General features: G+C 35.1%; 1 protein-coding gene across 1 annotated transcript in view; it reads right to left on the bottom strand.

The window, feature by feature from the left end:
* SK (small conductance calcium-activated potassium channel) overlaps window positions 1–18188 on the bottom strand; it is a 229888-nt gene that overhangs the window by 26319 nt on the left and 185381 nt on the right. The window contains exon 5 of the mRNA XM_033334367.2: window positions 9957–10052. Coding sequence (XP_033190258.1) covers window positions 9957–10052 — 96 coding nt within the window. The remainder of the gene's footprint in view (window positions 1–9956; window positions 10053–18188) is intronic.

The raw sequence follows: 18188 nt of genomic DNA, 5'->3' as shown, positions 1-18188 counted from the left end.
AATTTTAGAAGGTCTAGAAAGACTGAAATATTTATAGCATTCTGATGAAATATCTTTCAGTTTAAATCATGAGAGTGAATCGCGCAATGCTTGGTTGGTGTCTGTGCAGTTTCTATAAAATATTTTTGTTGAGAATTTTGGATCTTAATAGCCGAAATAATGGTATAAGAACACTAAATTTACACTTAGAATTCATATTAGAATAGTTATATATTTATTTGATAAGCGATTTCAAAGATATTCATCGATACACACTTGCACTGTTCAGCACTTTGAACAGTTTACATTCATCTGTTCTCGAGACACCGCGCACACACATATTGTACTTCCACACACTGATATTCACGTACAAATATTACTACTACGCATCTAACCTAGTCTAGCACATAAAATTATATATATCTCAATAATTTTAATACAATTTCTCTATCCGCACAAAATAACATGTATATTATTTTATTTATGCTTTTTAATAATATCACGTTCAACCAGCTTGTAGATATTATTTCACTCCTTGGCCCTTAATGAGTGAAAGCACAAAAACAGCCCGGCAATTTACGAAGTGGTTTGGTAGAGTGGCGAAAAAGTGGCTCGACCCATTTCGACGTAGTTATTACAAAGTTAAGGAGTGCACTTGACGCTCTACTGGTGAGAAAGAAATCGCGAGCCAAATAGGCATGAATTGAGAAGATAAATTTCCATCGATTACGCGGTAGGATTTAATGGCAGCCTCATCTATGGAAAAATAGGTCGAAATGAAGGTACGATTCCGCTATAGTTAAAACGTTCCCGCTGACTTACCGAATCGTTCGATAAACGTCATTTACGATCGAGTTCGGTCGCTGACTGTATTTTGTACATTACTTACGCAACAGCTTGCTCGGATTACACGATCGCGCAGGGAAGTGGGATAATGAAAACCCAACGAATCACTCGTTAATGAATACTAATCGACACGAATATTGTAACAGTCAACTTAAAATTGGAAACTTAAAACTTGAATCCCTGACCATGATTGTCCTCTTTTCAAATTATTACAACAAACATGGTGATTATTTCCTGAATAATTATTTTGGTATGAAATTTTGTATTAATTAATTGCTACCTATAACGATCCTCTAATTGTAACGAGTAGACAAATGAGGCGTAAAACGCAATAGTACATTGTACTGTATAAACACTATAAAATATCCCTTTACAGTGTAGAATATTTGTCTTTTGTCCCTGTAGGTTTTATGCGGTAGTTTATACGCTATTTTCCTTCATAACGTCTCGTAAAGCTTTAATGTAAAGCGATTTAAATATCCTTTTAATACAAGGGGATCCCATTGAATTCCCTTTAAGCTTGAATCTTAGATGCTCTTATTAAATATTTATTTAAAACTTCCGTTCCAATATCGTATCTCATATATACCGTCTTTTACGACGTAAGAATAAATTAACTCTAAAATTTCTATTTTGTATAAAAGTCTATTTTTTAATCTGAGCGGATGAGAAAATTGTTTTTATTAAACGGTCGTTAATTACTCGTAAAGTAGTTGTGAGTAAATGTAATCAAAAGCATTAGAAGATGTATCGCAAAAGAAAATTCCGCTTCCTCTTCACACGAACGACTTTTGAAACGTCGATGAAAACATTCTTTTCCGTATCCCGAGGTGGCAGACCGTCACTCGACATGAATATTCTAATAGTAGCAATTGTCGACTCTTCTTATGGTGGAAAGTTTCTTGTAATCCTCGAGCAAATTGAATGAAACTACCCATTAAAGTCCGTAATAAATGTTACGTTACCGATAGTTTATCTCCGTATACTGATATCCATCTTAGATTTGTTTTGTAGGATCAATTTATTGTAAACGTTCGAATTCGAATTGACTGTCGAATTGCTTTTATTTCGTTGTGTCAATAAAATCGCGATTGGAAGATTCGAAACATATTTTTAATTAATATTTTGAAATTCATCGGATGATCGATGGTTATTAATTAGAATATTCTTCTAGCTAGAGAGAGTTGAAAATATCCTCATCAATCGTGTATTGATCAATCAAAATTGACGAATCTCTAACGTTTTTATTTCAAACTAAAATTTAAATTCGAAGCTTAACAAGTACGTACACTGAATTTTGATTGGTAAAAAGTATCGTGAGAAGTGACGTGTTATTAAACGATCAAACAATTTGTAATATTCTATTTTTTCTAACAGGTTTACAACTTGTTTTTTGTTAGAATTTCGATTATCGATAATTGAATTGTTACACCTTTGAAATTCTAGTAATATTGAAAAAATATTGACCACTCTCGTAAAATGTTAAATATATCTTACTTGGAAAAAAGATCTACATCGGAAAGTTTCTGAATTCCTCTCATAAAATCTTGCAACACCGAATTTCACTTAGCAGCATGAAGCAATTTGCCGCGAAGGGGAGCACAAGAATTTGTGAGATACTTGTTCTAAAAAAAAAAAAAAAAAAAAAAAAAAACGGACACTTCCTAATGGAGCTAAGCTTCTGAATACCGATGTTAGCATTCCTGTAACTTTTTCTCGATGTCACGCCCAGCACACCGAATTAAATGTAATCTTCTCCTTCTGTATTTTTTTAAAGGCGAAGGAAATCGTATTTTCCGGCGTGAATTTTCCGCCTGCATTGTTCGCAATCCTTTTTTGCAAATTCTTGCACCGACGTATGTTTTCTCTCTGGCTGGATTTATGCGAAACGTTTCCGAAACCCGGCGAAAATCGACTTACTTCTCGAGATTGCGATGGAATTCACTGATCGCCGTGGGACGAACCTGCTTTGCCAGGATTAAAAATAAACAATTTCGAATGGTACGATTAAACGAAACGGGAGAACGTTCCTCGTGGCTTCTTCTGAAACAACACAGGAACGCAATCTTCTTGAAGGAATTGCTACCAATTCTCTTAGATTTTTAATAATGCATTGCTACACCCTGCATGTTCTTGGCATAGATTTAAGAAAAAGAATTCCAGGCTTTTAGGGAGAGTCGCTCGGTTTGTGGAAAAATACGCTATTGCCAGGATACCTCTAGAGAGTTAAGGGATGCTTATAGAGGAAAATTCACTCCGTGGTGCGTTCTAATAGTTTTAAATTGCGGTTCTATGTCGTTGTGATATATTCCCTTCCTATATGATTTTCTTTTATTTCATTTTATTCCTTTCTTTGTTACTCTCTCTTAATAAATATTATAACGACTACCGTATTTTCGGTATTTTATCCGCCTTTGGATATTACAATATTTTTACTAAAGATTCAGTTTAGTTATAACATATGGAATATTCAATTTTTTACGCGTTTTTTCCATACTTCATTGAATTCTAGAAAGTAAAGAAAATTGCGATCATATATGTATATAGAAGAGAGAATTCTCAGTTTTTAAATGATATATATTTACAAATATAAACATTGGAAGAGAAGATGGATTTAGAAGACTGATATAATAAAGTTGGACATTTTTTGTTACAACCTAATAAATGTTTTTGGCAGTTTTCTGATATACATATAGGTTTGTTGGAACTTCGTCTTTTCCTTATTCCAAAGGTAAAAGAGGTTGAAAGATGATGAAAACCACTGTCGATTCGAGCTGCGTATCACTCGCATGCACTCTTTGTCGATTTAACGCGAAGCATGGACAGGCGTGAAGATGGTCGATTGGTCGAGAGTGGCTGTCATGCGCGTTATTACATCTGCTGTGTTTCAAGGAACGAATAGAGAAGTATATCAAAAAGTTTTATCGATTCTTTGTGCTCGTCGTTTCCTGTGATTCTAACGTTGGCACTTTGTCTGCTTATCTTCGGAAACCATGACATTTTTTTGACATTATTACACTTTACATTATATAAAGTACCGCTGTCGAACATTGGGAGGAATGTCTTTTTATTAAGAAAAAATGTTCGATGGTGAATATTTTTAAGTTTAAGACAATTTCCAACTGTGCTAATATTAACGAAGCGGCAAGAAAATAATTCCAATGATCTTTCATGAACATTAATTGACGAATCACCAATTAAACTGAAGTTGGAAACACGTTTGGCATCATTACAGGAAGGTTTCACAAGTCTACAAGTTTGATTTAATATTATCGATGAAATTTTTATGTTGCACTATATATTGATAGGAAGAAACGTTCGATATTCAACATTGTTTTAATTTAAAACAATATTAAAGTCCGTTAATTATTATCTGTACCAGTGTATTAAATATTGTTTATAGAGTCATCGAAACTTGTAAAATGGCAAAACAGTAATTACGATAGTTATATATGAATATTACTTATAACGAATCACCAATTAAGGAACCTCTCGAGATTATTTAAAATTTTAATTATCAAAGTTATTCCCAGCGGTATATCATTATAGTAAAAAGTTAAACTAGTTAAAGGACACGCTCTGTTGGCTGGTTAAACAAAGTTCGTTTTATCGTTTATAGTAGAAAATCACATTGGCCCGTTAATTACTATTAATTCGCAGCACTAACTAAAATAGCTTATATGCTGTAACGCGATTATAATTTCCAAGTAGAGCAGCGTTTTCAGTGAAGGGGAAACAACCGTGAACCGATCAGGCCTTTTTATTTTATCAGCTAAACTGATTGTCTATCTGCCAAAATGTCGAGCGATTCATCATGGCAGCTTCAATTCCACTCGTCGAAGCAGTAAAACAAACGCCAATGGCAGGTGTTCGTTTCTTTCTGATCTAATTACCATCTTTTTCCATTTTTTGTTTTTAAAATCCAATTAATGAACATCAGTATTAAATATCATATATAAATTATAGATATTTCTACATTTATGAAATTTCTATATTTATTTATGTAACAGTATTAATATCTTCAGAAATGAATAATAGTAAGTATCATTTATACCAGAAACCACTTATTTTTATGTAACAGTACGAATTTTAAATCGAGAGTTTCAAAACGAACAATTACAAATTTCCGAACTTTCCGTCCTGCCATCGCAATGTCAGTGCGTGTTACGTCAGTTGGCCGGTCTTAGCTCGAACATTTAAAAGCCAAGATAAATATTGACAGCAAGGAGAGATGTTAGACTGGATCGTTTGACTTGCTTCTCAACCCTTTGTCGAAACCGTGTTTACACAGGCTAACAGACCATTCTTAATTTCAAACTTCGTCTCACTATCGAGGTGGTTGTGCATCACGTTACATGCAAACATACTAAATCCATAAATCCCTATCGATTCGGTGTCGCGATTTTATCGCGTGATTTTATGATTACAATTTGCTATTGAACGTGAAATGAATTGAGTTTGAAAATTAAGAAGTGTGATGTGCAATTAGTGTTGAATGAAGGTTGAAATTTTTTCATCGAGTAGAAGATAGAGAAAGATGAAGATGCACTGACGTATACATAATTAAGTACTATAAACTTTCGAGTTAAGTGTTATAAACTTCTTAACTAGCCTGTATTAAGGCATTAGGAGGAGCACTATACTTATACCGAACACAGTGTAGATGAGATTCTCTATGGGAGATTTTGAGTTAGTTACGTTTATCGTGTTATGTTTTACTCGATTTATATAATTTAAAATGGAAATCGTATCTTCTGGAAAGTTGAGAATAGAGCCTGCTAACTTATTTTCTTGTGCATAAAATAATCTGACCTTATATGCAAGGCAAGACACGTAAGTTGTATTATTTTCTTTAAAATCTTGAACAATTTTTTAATGATAGAAAAATTCGATTAAGTTCGAGAAAAATGCCAAGAAATTCTCTTTTCTGATTTGTTAATACGAGAGTAAGATCAAGAAGGAGTAGGGTTAAATTAATTATTCACTCCGTTTCCACGTGACGCGCCTGATACATTACACTCTACCACACGTTTAAACTATCCCTGTATCTCAGTTTCACATTTCCCCACACACGACGGCTTCCGGATCGATCAATCAAATCGCGAATCTCCACCGAAAGTCTTCGCAAATGGTACCGTTTGACCACGGATTGTTGACCGAGATATTCGAGTCCCTCTCTCTGTTAAACGAGCTCGTGCGATAATGCAATTCATTCTGCATGATATACGATCGAGAGATTAGCCCGATAGGGATTCGAAGAAACCTGACCTGTTATCGCGACCAGCAACGTACCACGCGTCTGACTTATGACGGCTTATACCACTTACGGGTGAATTCTGCGATCAGTAATAACCGGTCTATCATCAATTACAGGTGAGGATTCATCAGGCTTACGATAAGAGGGGCAAACTGCCTTCGACTGGACGAATCAGATACTCGAAATCAGAGGAATCTTGTGACACGCATATAAATTAGTCGATACTGAATCTTCGAAATTGTATATTGTTCTAGAGGAATGTTATCCATCAGAAATTTCTTTGTGTGTTTTGTGCGAAGGTAGTGGGATTTTGAGTAAAAAGTTGAATAGAAGAGTTATGTAGAAATAAATGATCTTTCAGAGTGAATTTGATAACGATGGATAAAAACGAAAGTAATATCGCTAATATCGTTTTACAGAGAATATTTAGTTTTTATTTTAGTGTATGGTTTATTCGAGTCCAAATTTTGCTTATATTTGGTTTATATAATATTAGTATATTATATATTGCTATGCAAGTTTCTACTATTCAGTAAATACGTGTCTGACCAAGAATAGTGCTCATCTGCTCGTTCCTTTGGCCTTTCTATGATATGTATTCCTTCTGACATTTTCGTATGCAATTTATATGTTAATTCACTGTATGCGTATTGTATGCCACTGTATGTTACTCTAACACTGTTTTCTACTACACAGGTTAGTATTAGTCATTTACTCTGGAATATACTTGTATCATATTTTGTAAAAATCTCAACGTTCTCTCCATTTTGCAATAAGTTTCTCTCGGCCAATTTTCCAGCAGATCCATCCCCATCAGCGGAATCGGTTCACCAGTAGTGGTTTACGAGGCCTCGATCTCGTTTATCAGTCCGCGTAACAGACGCAGTTTCGCTGGAATCGCGTCGTTTCGCGGTATTATGCCGGCAAAGCGTGCACCGGCGCACGATAACGCAATTAGAGTACCGGCCTCGATGCGTTCGTCATCGTGAACAATTTGCAATTTTCTCACGAGCGTAGTGGCAATCGAGTTAACCGCGCGATTCCCTGTAACTCGATAGAAATTCAGGCACGTAAAACGCAGCCGTTATCATAGCTACGCTGTTCGTAATCGCGATAGCAACTAGTTTCCGACCAAGTTACCAATTATTACGTAAAATTAACGGTTTCATGAAATTCATGAGCCTTTTTCCTGCTTAATTTTGCGCCTGACAGAGTCACGTAGATCCGATAGATCTTACGACAGGATACGTCGACATTTCTTAGATTAGGTTTAGGGTTAGATTTGTGGCGTAGGATCGTGTTCCATTACAACACCAACGAAGGGTTCGTAGCAAAACCAAACCTTTAAAATTTATTTATTTTATTATTGATCCCTCTATTAATTCACTCATTTCTTGAAAACTATGTTGTATCACTTCTTTCGCTAATTCTCCCCATAACGAAGCTTCATGTTTCGAATATTTATGAAAAAATGAATCGATCCATAATGTCTGGAATACCAAACTGTACAACCCAGCCAGCAGTATAACCATGGTTATTGCACCTTCGAAAATGATGCCGTTGCGTTTGGACCTCGTTGTATTAAGACATAAAGCGGAATCTGTAACTCTAGCCCGGTTTAGTACTAAACCACGCCGATACGACGTGGAACGATTTTGACGATTCGCAATCGAGTTGACAGTGTTCGGCTTGCATGGCAGTGCACACAGCGATTTGCTTTAATGCTGCGGTATAAAAGCGGTGGCATTGCCGCGGATATTATCTCACCAATGCCGCCATATGCATAGACTAGACAGAAACAGAGAGAATCCGTTTCAAATAATCACGGTCTGCGTTAATAACGGTGAAATTTGTCGGGCATCTAGCGATTCGAAGAACCATAAAATCGCGGCTTATTGGCCCGGTTCGTTGAGTGGTATGGGGCGGATGAAAATATAGTCGTTCTTCATGAAAATTCATGTCGGTCAACGCGATCGACGATTTTAACGAGCCAGTCGCTCCCAATGTCGTACGGATTTGCAATAAACGTATGGTTCTCCCGTATTTTAGTTATGTCCGAATTATATCGAGTAACTGCGGCTGATTCGCGATTCGTTGGTTCATACACGAAATTTTAGATGTTTCTGACCATTCATTCGTTGCTGGAATATTTTCATGGCATCTGAGTGAAATGCGGATACGCAAGCACGATGATATTGGAAGAAAACGAAAGAATATTATGATTCGTAAGAATTAAGCTTCATTTCAACTTCTTAATATGGGATCTGATAAATATATTGTATGTAAATCATTATATTTAATATGATATAACAATTACTTTAGAACTCTAATTACGTACCTATAATAAAAAAGGTATTAGTAACTGCCTAATTTTTTCTACATTCCGAACTCTGTGAATAATTTTGTAATTCACCGCATTTTAGTATAACATAATTTAAATGCATAAGGTTGAGTGGTCAAGCTATTAAGTTGCAAGCAATATATAGTTTGTCATAATGTTATAAATATGTCAATTATTTGAAATTTTTTTAAACTATAGAATCTACATGGACAAAAATATTAAGCGAACTTATGGAATTCTCTCTTTCATAACCAAGATATTAAATGAAAAAAGAATTCGACGATATAAATAGATTGAAAAAATGTATAAATGAAGTGTTGTGTTAACACAATGTCTATCCTTCGTAGTTAAAACGAACAACCTATTTAACAGCAGATCGATAGTAATATCGATTATGCCTGTACGTGTCATGAACTATAAGTAGTTAATTTTCCCGTATGTCGACAATGATTTAGATAGGCAGAAAATCAGGGTTGCTTCACGAGGGTTGGAAAGTTGATGGAGAGCTCAATTCCGTTCGACATCCAGTCATTGAAGTTTCATTTACTTACCGGCTCGACAAATTATCGTACTATCAACTATTCATACTTTACCGTGGTATCGTCGCTTCGTATTACTTTTGTGTCGATGGAATTTCACGGTCATTAATCAGATTTAATCATGAGAGGAGGAGGAAAGTAGGCGGGAAACCGGAAAATTAGTTTTGTATCAATTGCTCGATTAATCATCGTTAACTCGTAATTTGGGGTTGGTGCACGACGCGTGCTTAACAGGCGTGTCGATTTCACGCACCTGCGTGACTTCTTTGATTACCCTCGAAAAGCCACGCCGATTAATTTGTCCGTTCAGCTGGCAAACATCACTGCTACTTTGCTTTCTTCTTTTCATTAAATTTAGCATAGGATGTCGCAAACGTTCTTGATTGTGACTTTCTATTCCACACATCTGTTAGTCTTCTTGAAATTTTGTATCGATTTGAGATGAAATATTAATTAAGAAAATAGACAACTGCCAAACTAAAAAGACAAGAGAACTTATGAAATAACTTACTAGAATATTTACAGAAAATATAATATTGTCGATTTGAACTTTCAACTGTTAATTTTCTTGAAATGTACTCTTGTTAACGATTAAATACTAATTGAGAAAATAGACAATCAAAAGTGTTAGAATTACCCGAATAAATTAATTCTCACATGCAATAATTTCTTCAGTAAATAAGCAATCTTCTTGCAATTTGTTTGAGAAATAATACATACATCCGTGACACAGGAAACGTCGATAAAGGTGTAGTAAAGGGTAGAACGCTAGAATATAGAGCGAGACGAGATCAAGACATTTCTTCCGCTCTGAAAGACAGTCAACGCGTTCCGCTTTCTGAAATGAAACCCCACAGGTGTGTGCAAACGCCACGGGTTTATATCGTATGGCCTTTTTCCACGTTCGTTTGGTGAAGGCAACGTCCACGGATAGATTGTTTACATGCACGCTACAAGGACGTAACATCGAGCCTATTGGATTTTTTATACGCACCTGAACTTCTAAGGCATGGTAAGCAAATATGAGGCCAATCAGTATCACAGTAGACACAGAGATCAGGGTTTTCAGTGCTGTCGAGTAAAACGAGGCCTGCAACATAAAATGTCGTCCTCGTAAATCCCAGTTCCGCCATTTAAACCATACATATCGCCTTTATTCTACTATCTCCTCTCTAAATGTTTTCTAATAAAAGTAGGATATTATTCGGTAGGAAATCTGCAAACGTGGGTTCATATACGTTAATTTCTTTATTAACTGTAATTCTTCGAGCAATTTTTCTCCTTTCCTCTTTTTGAAAAAATATCTGATATGAGAGAGAATTTGTTTCTTAAGAAATAATAAATAAATATTCATATTTTATGCGTAACAGACACAATTTCGTTATTTCTTCACCATAAACAAGAATTATTTTAGCTACCGCGTTACTGGATAAGGTAATATACGCTACAAAGTTGAATTCGTTCAGTTAAGCACTTTGTTGGGAAAGTTTCGAGCGAGTTCGGCAGGTACCAAACTATAGGAAAACTAATTTTTAATGCAATTTTTACGGCGAACGATATGGTACACGCGACTATTTGACATCGCGCCCATGTTCTGCCAATAATTCGCAGAAATTTTGTGCAAGCACAGATTCATGCGATTATAAAAGGGGAAAAAAGGCGAAATGGTCGTCGGAAAAAATTCATGCTGTCAATGACACGACGATAAGAGAAATAGCTACCACGTAGTATGTGTTTTCCTGAGTGTTGTGATGTTTGCTATAAATCTTGCAAATAGGAATCATAAAATAAAAGAGAAAGTTCCAAGACAAAAATGTAATTAGAAGTATAATTCCTTTATACATATCTTTTTTTAATCCTGTTATTCTATCATTTACATTTTATATTTTAATCATTGCTTTTAAGTGAGTTTCTGTAGAATGTCAACTTTAAGTTATTTCCCTCTCAAAAGTGTTTCACTTACATTATCATAATTTCTAGACCCTAAGTAAGACAACTGTCAATGTCAAATATTTTAATTTCAGATAAAACATCGTCAAACAAAATGTATTTAAATATATGTTTTGTAAAGTTCAATCCAATTACCATACTTCCATCTCAACAGGTTCGATCAATCCTCATCGTCTGTATTTCCTAGGACGTCGAACGAGAAAATTCTTCGCAAAAGAATTAATTGCAGCTCCGACGTTCGCCGTACAGCCGGAAAAAGAAAACACGCGCTCAAGCACGGGATACTGAAATATTTATGCGTTTGCGTAAAGTTGCTTATTGCTCGTAAAAGTCAAACAGGGACTGCGTTTTTTTTAAAGGTGACATTAAACTCTTCCGACTGCAAGGCATGTGACATTTAGAGAGAGAAAAATGGTGAAAAAAGAAAATTCCATCCTTCCGGTTCATCTTTTCCGAAACGTCTTCCGAGTAGTGCGAAAAAGGACATGCTAATATAGCATGGAATTTCATGAATAATATTTTTCTCCTGCTATTTGTTCCTCTCAGAATCTCCCACTTCTAACTCATATTAAGGAAAAATATGATTCTCTCTTTAAGGAAGATTGTCTCTGGTATGTTATATCGTTTTAAGAACAGTGATTTTAATGAATTGTTTCTTTTAAATTGAACGCCTTTCTATTAAATATTTTATAGTGTTTATGTATAATTTCTGTATTTATGGTCCACACATCTTTGTTCTTCATTTATAGCCCCGATGGATCTTCTATGTTACGATTTCAGCGCAATAATAAATCAGAATATTATTCAGCGAAATTTCCGCGTTTAGGAAGTTATCGTACGTTACCGAACATGTACGCATGACATCATTCAACGTTCCGCGGTATAATATTGTAGTTCGTGTGTATCATTTGCATGCTATTTGTGCCTTCTATTTATAAAATTGCATTTGCATAGATGCGATTATCGCCAGTACGCGTTACGTTGTTTAAATCGTGAAATTCGATGTCTCGTGTTATTTTTATAATCAACTGGCAGGTAACGAGGATACAAAGTTTAATTCTCATAAATATGTACGTAGATATTCGTTCACTTTCATTCTCGATTACTTGGTGAAACTGATTCAGTATGTTTCACAAAGGTAAATTGCTCCCAGCTTTTATTTGTTTCAACTTCGAACTTTCATCCTATAATCGTTACAGAGAGAAGATATTACAAAATAAATAATTAGATTTAACAATTATTTCGTATGATCTGTTTTATGAAAATTTCCAATAATTTAATAAGCAATTTTCTCATAAATCAGAGTTAAATTTCGTTTATATTGCCTTTACGATGCGATTTCTTTATGAAAATACGAATACATTTAATTAACTCGAAAAATCTATAAAAATCCAGAAGAAAATTCAAGCTCTATCCATTTTTATATCTTATTTCAGTGGTATTCAAACATTGTTATTTTATTATTGAATATTTTTATTATTCAAAAATTTATTTTCAATGTCAACGTACCTACGCTGTTGCATCAATTATAAGTAATTACGTAGCGGGCCAATTTTTGCTAAACTTGAAACAAGCAGATTATTTATTAGTAGACCGCGAATTTTTATGCATTTACGAAAAATTTGAAGATACAAAAGTGATTTGATTTCTATCGGTTCCACGTGGTTCTACTTAACGCAAAATTACGTCTCGCCAATTTTTTCGGCGACCACAGAGATCAGTCGCAGTTCGACTTTACATTTTTGATTTAATTACTGAGAGAATACTTGGCTTGAAGTGCTTCGAGTGACTCGAGAGCTCTTTATTCAAGACCTTACGATCCTCGTCATTCCTACGTTTTAGGACTCTCCACGTCCTTCGATTTTTACTGTGAATCGATAGCTTCAAATGGGCCATTTTGTATCATTCACAGAGAAGATTTGTAAAGTTTAACAGAGTATGACTACACTGCCGCTCAAATGTCTTAGGAGAGTTATTATTTGCTTAAAAATTGAGAAAAGTAATCGTTAAAAATATGAAGAAATATCAGTCAACTTGATGCTTTGTATGACAGAAAAGCTACTTAACATGTTTAATGAATAAGATAGATAGAGGCAACCATCTCAGCCAAGGTTCAACATTTCTCGAATATATGAGGTTTAACATTGCTTCATTAAAAAAAAAGAACCCCATTTTATTGAAGAATCACGAATGTTTCTGTTTAATTCTCTTCAATATTTGTCCGAACATTTCATTATTTTATGAGAACTCATAATACGATCTGATTAAAGCGACACTTTTTAATACTTTCAAACGTCAGGATATAAAGGCATTACGTTTGTAATAACTTGATATAAATAACGATCATCAACGAACTCGTATAAGCAAATGTTAAAATTTTGAACCGCAATAATTCGAAGATGCAGGATCATCAATAATAATGTAATTTAATTGGTTCACGAAGCCCTAAATAGCCAGATTCAGGTTTCGTGGTAGCGATATTGTGGCTGCTGTAATAATAGGCAGTCAGTTAATTAGTTAGTTACATATAAGAGGAATATAAATTAGCCGCAGCGCGGAAATACGTTTCCGCTAGCCGTGTCCGATGATGAAGACGTCACTCTTTGATAAGATATTGATATTGAAATTAACGAAAACTGACGCGTACTGAATGAAACTTAATCAGCAAGGAAGACTGGGCCAAGTTTCATCTCCGCTGCATGGTGTACTGTGTTTTCATTCATATTAAAATTAACTTTCGATGCTTTAAACTGGCGATATTCAGAATTAAAAGAATTTTTTGAAATGTGATTACAAAATGAATACAAAGGCATCAAATTCTTTATTTTTGAAAATATACTTAAAAATACGCAGTTACTTTTCGTAAAATTATTCCATTTCCAACTAAAGTTTCATGATCTTCTGATTTTTTAACTTGACAAATTTTTATTTATCTCTTATAGTAAACGAAATTCCTTGTTAGAATACTATGTTTAACATATGGTACAACTTGTTCAAATTAATACTATCTTCCTTCGAACAATTCCTTCGAGTTATTAGTACCTTCATCAAAGGAAAGCAATTTACTAAATCTAAGAAAGTCACGCCTCTAATAGCGTAGGAAGATTTGATAAATAATAAAAGTTTGTGTCGAACAAATTTTATTGAATGTCAGTTTTCGCTTGTGAACAGGTTCGCTAATATCGTTAGGAAACTAGAGAACCTGGTCGGACCAATAAATTCGCCTGGTGGCAATGGGGCCAAAAGCTGTTATCGCGATCACTCTGGTCATCGATCGAAATCGTTCACGACATCGGCCGAACGGTCAGTTGTCTTTAAGAGGTGCTAACCCTCAATTGGATCATCGACATCGCGCATCCACGGCAAATCGCTTTGGCCCCGTTCGCCTCTGTGAATCAACTGTAACGAAACTAAAATGGATTAACGGCTGTATCTATATATTCTCATATACATAGTTCTCCTATAATGTCTCTAGTAATAATCAATCATAATTTCTTCCTCAATAAGCAAAGAAAAATCCAGTTATAGAGAGCTAAAGATAAATATTTTTATTATATTAAGCAGTGCACTCCCGTTAAAAACTCTTCGCATTTATTTTTAATAAAGTTTCAATATTTAACGTAGACTAAGAACTTTAAATACAAAGACAGACTTTAATAAAATTGTTAACACATCAACTAGCTTCTTTATCGCATACAGTGTTAAACTTTTTTTAACTTCACTTTCTTTAACTTTTTAACTAACCCTTAGCTATTTTTCACTTTGTACGTAGTTTCCGCTATTATTTTGCTATTCGCTTGTATTTCGCTTTTATATAATATTAATATCTACTGTAAGATTTTCGAGCGGAAGTGCACCTGTTCATTAGAGCCATTCATGAACGAGTAGAAGCGTTCAAGAACCTAAAGTATCACCGACTGATCGGAAATCGAGTCACCAACTTCTGAGAATCGCGTTTCGGCGACTGATGCGCATGATCAGCATTCTCCTGTTAACAGTCCAATTTATCAGAGAGTCGGTTCATCGAATTGCCATTCGAGGGACGATTGTTGTCGATGTTCCAGGTGTTCCTCATAGAAATCCACCTTAAAGTAAATTTACTCATTCATCCACGAACGAGGAACTACGATGTCATGTTGCACGAAAACGAATAGAACCATGATTTTTGGACGGCGACCAAACGTTCGCTTTTCCGCTCGTTTCGTTTGTCGATAACGCCGAGAAACGTAATCCGGAGCGTGCAGAAATCTGTCACGATGCACTTTTCTGTAGTGGATTGCCGCGAAGGCAGATTATCGATTGATCCGGTGAGACGAACCCTTTGTCGTTTGATAATTTGTTTTGCCACATTATATTCTTGCCGAAGAAGAAATTATTTTTCACCAATTGAAACGGTTTTGGTTTGGTCATTGTTTGTTAAAAGTATAAGAAATTATTGCCAAAAAGAAAATTATTTTTCGCTGACCGAGGTGATTTTGATTTAGTCATTGTTTGTAAAAGATGTGGGGTCTCTCTATAAGTATTTAGTGTATGAGATTTGTGTTATCAGCACATTGGAAAAGGAAAAGAGTTAAATCTTTTGGCTATCGTAAAAACAGGATTTGTATTATTTGGTCGTTATAAGAGAAAAGAGGCTAAGTCTTTTATAAGGAATTAAGCCTTCCAAGAAAATTTGCTGAGCGAACGGAGAAATAGAAAGAATATTCGATCTATCTATTCTAAGAAACAGTTATAAGATATCGAAAGGTAGGAATAATATTTAAAAAGTATAAAAATTAGTTACTTAATTCAATTTAGAAACTTCCTTGAAAGTTCATTTTTCTTCGTTATTTGCCATTTAGTTAGTTTCTCGAACGAAAATAATATCTACGCTTATATTAAACCAGAATTCGATTTACTTCGATCGCGAACTTAATTACGTATGAAATGTGAAGTGATGCCTGACATGGTCCGTGCAAACCACCAAATACAGTCTCTAATTTCTATCAAAGCCTTGATAAACGACTAATTTTGCGCGAAACACACACTAATCTAAATCTCTCAGATACAACGCGTAGCATCGATAAAATCATATCGCGATACCGGTCGCGAGGCATCGAATTTATTCGGAAAAAATCAGCCAATACTTAATCGGACTGCGATCATACTGACACGGCATCCCTCGTGTAAATCAATCTTAAATTTCATTCGTTCAACCGATAATAGGATTTGAATCCCCCTACGATTTCATCCCTCTCGAGTCGTTTCATCAACGCCACGTACATTCTATTTTCTGTCCACGATGAAACTGCATGTGGATTCTACACAAATGTATAAAATCTCGTACTATTCTATTTTTTTCTAGTTAATGCAGAAATAAAAATATAGATATATGAAAATCTTCTACAATACGATTCAACAGTACAAAGGGTCTCTCGTCTCCCGATGCTACCAGCTGCTGTCTCTTGCATGGATCTTACGTAATATATACTTACACCCACACGTTCTGTTTTTCCGTATTTTACAACCACTTGTATTCAATTCAGACAACCTACGCAACGTTCTCACATAAGACATACAGACGTGTGAAAACGGCGCTATGTACATACCGCCTTGATCACCTAAAACCTTAGCTCAGACAATTTATTCTTCTCTCCTGCTCCAGTATATTCTTTGTTATACATTTTACATTCGACAATCAGTATTTCGCTATAAACACTCGCAGCAAATTACCATACGTAGAAGAGAAAAGTAGATGTCTGAAAGATGGTAAGGTAAGACACACTTCTCAAAAAATGATAAAATGGTAGATGGTAAATTTTAACTAAACCATGTAGTATTTTTTGTCTAATACTCGCAGACAGTTTCTGACAACGATATTATGTCATTTTACACGAATCTAAAAAGTCTGATTAACCAACGATTTTCCTAGCAACCTATAGCGGCTACAAAATGTATTGAAATACTATCGCATTTATTATAGTAGTTACATATTAATTAATTATGTCTAAGTATTACATTATACGTAGTAGTTTCATACGATTACAGAAATTCGACACTATGCAAATGAAATGAGTCTGATAAGAAAAACGGTTTATTGAAAAATAAGGATATATGACGATACTTTCTCTAGCCACTGTAAGTGGATTATTAAATTTCATAGGAGACCAGCATGTACCTCGATACTTATGAAAATGACTATGCCTCGCTAAGGCACTCTGTAGAGCTGCAAACCACTTTAAACTAGCAAATATACACAACAATATCAGTATGTCACTCGACCCTACGTGGAAATTAACTGCAACGCTGGCAAAACGTTAGGATAAAACGCCTAGTGGACACGAGGCCTGCATCCGGGAGCCTCGAGCAGCAATTTAGAGTGATTTTAATACCGGGATCGCCCGCAGCGGAACGTTTATGCTCTGCACATTCACGAGCCCGCACTTCACGCTGCTTGCTCGTCTACCATTCGAGAGCACGCGTTGCACGCTGCTTTCCTCTTTCGATGTTTATCCGCTTGGCGTACTATACTATACTATTATATAGGTACATACTTTGCTTCTTACCGCGTGTACAACTACGCGATACTAATTTACCATGGATTTTAGATTATCGGAATCTGTGGATCGAGATTAGTTATGGTTTCAACTGGACGTATTGTTTGCAGCGGACGCAGATTTAGCCGTTATTAGGTTTGTTAAACGATCGCGAGACGAAAGGCTATTATTAGTTCCGGAATATTAGCTCTCGGACGATTGCTCGACAAACTAAAGGAAATTATTGATTGCTTTCCCCTTGCTCGGCTTTGATTAACGTTCGTTAATGAATTTTAAACGAGGAGTTGACATTTTTATAAAGTAAGGGGATACATTCTTTCCTGATCTATTCACGACGTATGGAGAATTCGGACGAAGTTTAAGCTCATACGTGATTACGATTGTCTTACAAAATTATTATTTACTAATTACTGAGTAAGAAATTTAGTTAAGTAATGAGCGAATTGTTTCTGAAGAGTTTCACATCAAATAGATATAGGCGAATAGGTACGAAACTTGTTACAGTTCTGCAAGAGAATTCATTAATACTGTAACTTGTAAATCTATTAGTGACTTACTGCAACTTGCAACTTTATTAATGACTTGTAAAATTTCAATACCTTAAAATCTCACGACTATCACAGAATAACGTGAATGGTTCCTTCATTCAGTGATTCAATTAATCTTATAGAATTGGAGTAATTTATAACGAACACATATGTAGATATTCTCTAATTAACTTTTTCTGTCTTGTTTTCGAA

Source organism: Bombus vancouverensis, chromosome 4 (assembly GCF_051014615.1).
Source record: "Bombus vancouverensis nearcticus chromosome 4, iyBomVanc1_principal, whole genome shotgun sequence".
Classification (NCBI taxonomy): Eukaryota; Metazoa; Arthropoda; class Insecta; order Hymenoptera; family Apidae; genus Bombus; species Bombus vancouverensis.
This window is presented reverse-complemented; position numbering and strand designations above follow the sequence as displayed.